Here is a 7,958-nt window from a genome sequence, read left to right as displayed (position 1 = left end):
GCTGAATGGAAGCCCTTTTCTGGGGTTTTGTTTAGCTTCTTATTTGCAACATAGTATATAGTTGCTTAGAGTTGCAGCTGAGAGGCCGGCAAGTTAGGCATTGGAGTCCGCAGTCACTGACGCAAGCAAGCCTCCCTGCTCGCTTCAGTGCCTGGCTGCCGGCCGCCATCTTGGCTGACAGTTAATTTGCATATACTCACTGATTAGCCAATGAAAAGGGTAGCGGTCATACGCCAATTACCATGTTTCTCTTTTATTAGTGTAGATAGTTCCCCATATCTGTGAGGGTACATTCCAAGACCCCTAGTGGATGCCTGAAACCAAGGATAGTATTTAACCATATACATAGTATATTTTTTCCTATACATACATACATATACTTTGTAGCTTCTCTTTGGCATATCTAAATTGTTAGCATCACTACTGTTGTCTTTTGGGGCCATTATTAATTAAAATAAGGGTTACCTGAACTTAAGCACTGTTATACCACAGTGTGATACTGAAAACTGAGACAACTACTAAGTGACTAACAGGCAGGTAACTGATACAGCATGGATATGCTGGACAAAGGGACCATTCACATCCTGGGCATGATAGAGTGGGAAGATGTGTGATTTCATCACCTCAGAACAACACACAATTTCATCACCACAGAACAGCATTGACCTATGAATCAGGAGGTCACGGTTCAATTCCTGGTCAGGATACATGGCCAGGTTGCGGGCTCGATTCCCAGGGTGGGGCGTGCAAGAGGCAGCCGATCAATGATTCTCTTTTATCATTGGTGTGTTTTTTTTTCCTCTCTCCCTTCCTCTCTGAAATCTATAAAATATATATATATTTTTTAAAAAGAAACTGAATGAGATCAGGTCTCATTCTGATAAGAAAATAAACACTAACTTTGTAACAAAGCAGCATCAACATCACTACTGTGATTATTTATAATACTACAAGGACAAAATCATCTCCTGGCATTTTTTTTGCATTTTAAAGAAAGTGAGATTCTCAAGATAAATAGTCTAAATTACAGTTTTTACCCTCTTAGTGATTCTAACTTTGCCCTTGGCATTAGAGTAGCATCTTGGGTTTTAAGTAAATGAATAACAATGTTTCAAAACCTTTGAGGCTTCCAGCTCTTTAACCTTGTCTTCAGCCTCTGTCAGTTTATCTTTCAAAGCTGCAATTTCCTTCTCCATGGGCATCACAACAGACCGAAGTTTTTCAGCATCTTCTTGGGCCTACGGTTAAAAAGAATTAAATACTTCAACTTATTGACTTATTGCTTTTCTAAGAAATGACCCACCCACTTGTTAAAATTAGTATAATAAATAAGTCTTGAAGCACTCACAAAAATGAACCATATCTAACTTTAAATGTTGCATTACTTTAAATGTCAAGTCATAATCATAGTTTTGCATGTATTCCATCTAATATTTGGAAGAAAATGAATTCACCATGACACTTTTGACTTTTTAATTAATTAATTGAGTTGGAAAATATTCTATGTATAAAAGGAAATACACATAATATTTTTTAATAATTCTGGTTACTAAATTAATGAAACCATAATTTCTTACAACTACTGAAAAGACTATTTTTTAAACATTAAAAAATAGAACAATGTATTTTCTAAAATATTAGAAAATTATGTTACAATAGAAAGGCTTTCATCTGGTTATTTAAACAGAGAAGTTTAAATCTTTTTACTTTTGACATTTAAATGAAACAAACCCAAAGAATGACATCTAAAAATATTGTGCTGTTTTGCATCCTTCATTCTTAAAAACATGGATTAAAAGGAAACAAGATCCATAAACTAGTTAACTGGTGAGAAACTTACATATCTGTAAATATAAAAGGCTAAGCGACCAGCCAACTGGCCAACCGGCCGGTAGCTATGACACACACTGACCACCAGGGGGAAGACACTCAACGCGGGAGCTGCCGAGCTGCAGTGACTTGGCAGCAGCAGTTTTCGGGTGATGCACCCCGGAACCAGAGAAGAAGGAGCCCAATTTCTCATGATTCCTCTTGCACTCCGGGACCCCTCGGGGGATTGTCAGAGAGCCAGTTTCAGCCCAATCTCTGCAGGCCAGGCCAAGGGACCCCACCTGCTGGAGGGACCCCAACTCACTCTGCAGATGCCCTTCGAGCCACAGCATAGGCCCAGGTGCGGCCAGCAGGGGAGGGACCATGGGAGGTTGGCTCCAGGGTGTGTCCGGCCCATCTCGCCCAGTCCCGCCCCACCAGCCACCACCTGGGACTGCCTGCATTAATTAGTCCCTGCATCAGAGGGACTAATTAATTTCCTTTCAATGTGCACGAATCTGTGTACCAGGACACTAGTATATATATAAACTGGAATAAAGGCAGAAAGTTAGCTGTTTTCCTCATCTATACATATAAAAGGGTAATATGCAAAGTGTTCCCTCAGGAGTTCGACCAGGAGACCTGGATTTCGATCGCTCACTATGACGTGCACTGACCATCAGGGGGCAGCATGGAATGAAGGAAGGCCCCGGCCAGCAGCTGACAGCCAGGGAAGGGAGGACCCAGCCGGCAGCCAGAAGGAAGGCCCCAGCCAGCAGCCAGAAGGCCCTAATTGGCCCTGATCACCGGACAGGCCTAGGGACCCTAACCGTGCATGAATTTCATGCACCTCGTCTCTAGCAGTAAAAAGAAAAAGTAACCTTATTCACTAAATATAATATATGCCCAAATGTGAGTGGAGATTTTTTCCCTAGAAAACATTTCTCAGAAAAGAGAAGGAGCCCTAACCAGTTTGGCTCAGTGGATAGAGCATCGGCCTGCGGACTCAAGGGTCCTGGGTTCGATTCCGGTCAAGGGCATGTACCTTGGTTGCGGGCACATCCCCAGTGGGGAGTGTGCAGGAGGCAGCTGATCATGTTTCTCTCTCATCGATGTTTCTAACGCTCTATCCCTCTCCCTTCCTCTCTGTAAAATAAAATATATTAAAAAGAAAAGAGAAGGATTCAATTTTTTTTTCCAGTTTTTATAGTCATTTCATCATTTATCTTATTTCATACTAAGTCCTGTTTGGAAGGCATGTAAATTTAATTACCTTCAGTCAAGACTAATTGGTGATAGAGGTCAGCTAATAAAAATCAGCAGGAAAAGCCCTAACCAGTTTGGCTCAGTGGATAGAGCATCAGCCTGCGGACTGAAGGGTCCCAGGTTCGATTCTGGTCAAGGGCATGTACCTTGGTTGCCGGCACATCCCCAGTGGGGGGTGTGCAGGAGGCAGCTGATCGATGTTTCTAACTCTCTATCCTTCTCCCTTTCTCTCTGTAAAAAATCAATAAAATATATTTAAAAAAAAAAAATCAGCAGGAAAAAACCAGGAAGCACAGAGAGCCCAAACAAAAGGAATCCATCTTTTGGAAACCACAAAAGGAAACCACACCAAGACACATCATAATTAAAATGCCAAGAGCAAAAGACAAAGAGAGAATCTTAAAAGCAGCAAGAGAAAAACAGTTAGTTACCTACAAGGGAGTACCCATACGATTGTCAGCTGATTTCTCAATAGAAACTATGCAGGCCAGAAGGGAGTGGCAAGAAATATTCAAAGTGATGAATGCCAAGAACCTACAACCAAGATTACTTTACCCATCAAAGCTATCATTCAGAATTGAAGGTCAGATAAAGAGCTTCACAGATAAGAAAAAGCTAAAGGAGTTTATCACCACCAAACCAGTATTATATGAAATGCTTAAAGGTATCCTTTAAGAAGAGGAAGAAGAAGATAAAGATAAAAATTATGAACAACAAATACATATCTATCAACAAGTGAATCTAAAAATCAAGTGAATAAATAATCTGACGAGGGGGAGAAACCAAGATGGCGGCATAGGTAAACACCTGAAATTGCTGCCTCGCACAACCACTTCAAAAATACAACTAAAAGACAAAATGGACATCATCCAGAACCACAGGAAGGCTAGCTGAGTGGAAATTCTACAACTAGAAGGAAAGAGAAAAGCCCACTGAGACTCAGAGGAGGTGTGGAAGTAAAGTGCAGAGGTACAGAGGCACAGACGGAAAGGGCTGGCAACTGAGGACGCAATTGTTGCCCAGTGGTTAGAGCGTCAGCCTGCACACTGAAGGGTCTCGGTTTTGATTCCCGGTCAAAGACACATACTTCAGTTGTGAGTTCATTGTGAGCCCCAAATACGGTGGGGTCGGGGGGGAGGGTTGTATAGGAGGCAACCAATCAATGTGTCTCTCTCACATTGATGTTTGTCTCTCTCTCCCTCTCTCTCTCCCCCTCTCTCCCTTTCCCTCCTCCTCTCCCCACTCTCTCCTCTAAAAAAAATCAATAGAAAAATATCCTTGGGTGAGGATTAACAAAAAAATAAAAATAAAATAGAAAATGTAATTAAATAGTCTTTATATGGACCATGAATTAGGAACCAAAGAGTATGATTAATCTGATTGAAAAGTCAAATTCTAATTATTAGTTTATATAATATGTGATTTAAAATATATGTATGCCTATAAACTAATAATGTAAAAGTTTATATAATCAAACTGGCTAAAAGTGTTGTTGTTTTTCAATATATATTTTTTATTGATTTCAGAGAGGAAGGGAGAGGGAGAGAGAAAGATAGAAACATCAATGATGAGAGAGAATCATTGATTGGCTGCCTCCTGCATGCCCCCTATTGGGGACCAAGCCCACAACCCGGGCATGTGCCCTTGACCAGAATCGAACATAGACCACTCAATTCACAAGCTAATTCTCTATCCACTGAGCCAAACCAGCCAGGGCTGGCCAAAGTGTTTTAAATTTTCTCAATGATAAAATGTTTCACCTTGTATTTAGTTGGTCTATGTTCAGGCACTATGGTAATATGTTCAAGCATAATATACAGTACCTTTATCACAAAGGAACTAAGGTATACTGAGGAAGAAAGAAAATCAAAAATGAAATCTTTTGTTTAAACACAATCACCAAGCAACAACACTCATTCAACAAATATTTATTGAACATCTATGTACTAGATACTATTCTAGGTATTTAAGATACACAAATAAACAAGACTCCTGCCCTCATGAAGCATATATTCTGGCAAGGAGAGAAAGGCATTAAACAATAAAAATAATAAATAGGTGAATGCTATGTATATTATAAAATATGCACTATGGAAAATGAAAAATTAGAATAGAATATGGGTAATCAGTGGAGGAAGGTGGATAAGTTATAATGTTAAATAGGCTGGTCAGGAGAAGCCTCATGAGGAGACATTTAGTCAAAGATTTGAAGAAGGTGAGGGAGTTTCCCATACAAATATTTGGGGAAAGGGCATCAAATCATCCAGTACTATATTTAGGTTTGTATCCAAATAATTCCTCCAACAAAAAACATAAAAGTACATCTTCTATTACCATAATAATATTAAAGCATCTTGCATTTGGATTCAAATATATCTACAGATAAATAGATTCCTTCATACCTTTTTCATTTCATTTTCTAAATTTTCTTCCTCTTGACCTTCAGACAACCTTCTCCTTAAATCAGCGATTTCCCTCTCTGCAGATTCTCGATACTGTGCCCACTGTGTTCGTTCCTGTTCCAGGCGAAGGTGGAACTGATGCTCATAGTCACGAACTGTTTCTACAACACACCACCAAATATTTCATGTCTAAGCATTATGAAAAAAAATGTTCTGGTAGACTAAAATTTAAGTAGTTACATAAAGAGCTTTTGCCTAATTTCTGGAAATCTTTTAATTCACTAAAAAAATTAACTACATTTCTAGTTATTATGTGTAAAAATTTTGCTAAGGGCTTTCATCATCTCTAATCTTCAAATAAACCTGTGTCACATTATTTTACAGATGAGGAAAGCTTAGGAAAGGTTACATACTCTGGCCAATGTTTGCTTTTCTGAGGCAGACTGAAGGAGGAGCAGTCATTTTCAGCCATGAGGCAAAATGAGGTTGAAAACCACATATAAGGAAGAAGGAACAGAATGGAGACTAGAACACTGGGAACATTGTGGAACCACTGTAACCAGCTGTAGATTACCTACCTCTGGGTTTCTTCTTCTGTAAGTAAAATGAACTCCTATTTATAAGCCACTATAGTCAGCATTGTTACAGAGGCTCTGAGTAATCCCTAAATGATAGCCACAAACTCAGAAATATGGCTAGACTTAACCAGCCTTCTTACAAAGAGCAGTAAGGCAAAAATGACACATAACTGCTAAGTCGGAAGAAGAAAAGTTATCACTATTTCACATTTATAATAAAACTAATTTCAGGAACCCAAAGATTCAGTGGCAACTTCATTTCAATATCATCTTCTCAGAAACTGCAGGAAGTAATTAAGCACTAGTGCAACAGCAGATAGAGACTAAATTACTACTCTTCCTTTCCAGCGGTTCTCAACTGTGGGTCGCGACCCCTTTGGGGGTCAAACGACCCTTTCACAGGGGTTGCCTAAGACCATCCTGGATATCAGATATTTACATTACGATTCGTAACAGTAGCAACATTACAGTTATGAAGTAGCAATGAAAATAATTTTATGGTTGGGTCACAACATGAGGAACTATTTAAAGGGCCAGAAGGTTGAGAACCACTGCTTTAGACCAAGGGTCACAAGCTGGCAGCCCATAAAGCCTACTCTAACCCATAGGCCATTCTATTTCATAAACTGCAGAAAAAATTTCACAAAAAATCCAAATTTTTCTTAAAAATGTAAAAGATGTGACAACACTGGACTGGATGGGCAATAATTAGCTGGAATAAATGTAAATAATAAGTTTACTCTTTGCACTGGAGATCTCTCCAGTTCTACATACTCCTGTGCCCATACAGCTTTATTCATTGGCATTACTTGCCTGACTTTTTTTTTTAGATTTTTTTCCCATTATTGATTAAGGTATTACAAATGTGTCCTTATCCCCGCATTGTCCCCCCTACCCCCCCATGCATGCCCTCACCCCCCAGTGTCTATATCCATTGGTTATGCTTATATGAATGCATATAAGTCCTTTAGTTGATTACTCCCCCTTAGCCCCACCCTCCCCTGCCTTCCCTCTGAGGTTTGAGCATCTGATAGATGTTTCTGTCTCTAGATATATTTTTGTTCATTGGTTTATGTTGGTCATTATAATCCACAAATGAGTGAGATCATGTGATATCTACCTCTCTCTGACTTATTTCACTTATCATAATGCTCTCCAACTCCATCCATGCTGCTGCAAATGGTAGGAGTTCCTTCCTTTCTACAGCAGCATAGTATTCCATTGTGTAGATGTGCCAAAGTTTTTTAATCCACTCATCTGCTGATGGGCACTTAGGCTGATTCCAAATCTTAGCTATTGTAAATTGTGCTGCTATGAACATAGGGGTGCATATGTCCTTTCTGATTGGTGTTTCTGATTTCTTGGGATATATTCCTAGAAGTGGGATCACTGGGTCAAATAGGAGTTCCATTTTTATTTTTTTAAGAAAACTCCATACTGTTCTCCACAGTGGCTGCACCAGTCTGCAATCCCACCAGCAGTGCACAAGGGTTACTTTTTATCTGCATCCTCTCCAGCATTTGTCATTTGTTGATTTGTTGATGATAGCCATTCTGACAGGTGTGAGATGGAACCTCATTGTCATTTTGATTTGCATCACTCGGATGCTTAGTGACTTTGAGCATGTTTTCATAGGTCGCTTGGCCTTCCTTATGTCTTCTTTCGAAAAGTATCTATTGAGGTCCTTTGCCCATTTTTTTATTGGGTTGTTTGTCTTCCTTTTGTTAAGTTGTATGAGTTCCCTGTAAATGTTGGAGATTAAACCCTTAACAGAGATATCATTGGCAAATATATTCTCCCATGCAGTAGGTTTTCTTGTTGTTTTGTTGATGGTTTCTTTTGCTGTGCAGATTTTTATTTTGATGTAGTCCAATCTGTTTATTTTCCCTTTAGTTTCCATTGC

General features: G+C 39.4%; 1 protein-coding gene across 10 annotated transcripts in view; it reads right to left on the bottom strand.

Moving 5' to 3' along the window:
- Positions 1–7,958, bottom strand: part of RABEP1 (rabaptin, RAB GTPase binding effector protein 1) — a 108,002-nt gene that overhangs the window by 46,178 nt on the left and 53,866 nt on the right. For all 10 annotated transcript variants that reach the window (XM_014530213.1, XM_014530214.1, XM_014530212.1 and 7 more), the window contains 2 exons: positions 5,478–5,638; positions 1,119–1,238 (listed from right to left, as the gene is read on the bottom strand). In XM_014530213.1, coding sequence (XP_014385699.1) covers positions 1,119–1,238; positions 5,478–5,638 — 281 coding nt within the window. The remainder of the gene's footprint in view (positions 1–1,118; positions 1,239–5,477; positions 5,639–7,958) is intronic.

This window comes from Myotis brandtii, unplaced genomic scaffold, assembly GCF_000412655.1.
Source record: "Myotis brandtii unplaced genomic scaffold, ASM41265v1 scaffold728, whole genome shotgun sequence".
Taxonomy (NCBI): Eukaryota; Metazoa; Chordata; class Mammalia; order Chiroptera; family Vespertilionidae; genus Myotis; species Myotis brandtii.
Note: the sequence above shows the minus strand (reverse complement) of the source record. Positions and strands in the feature narration are given on the sequence as shown.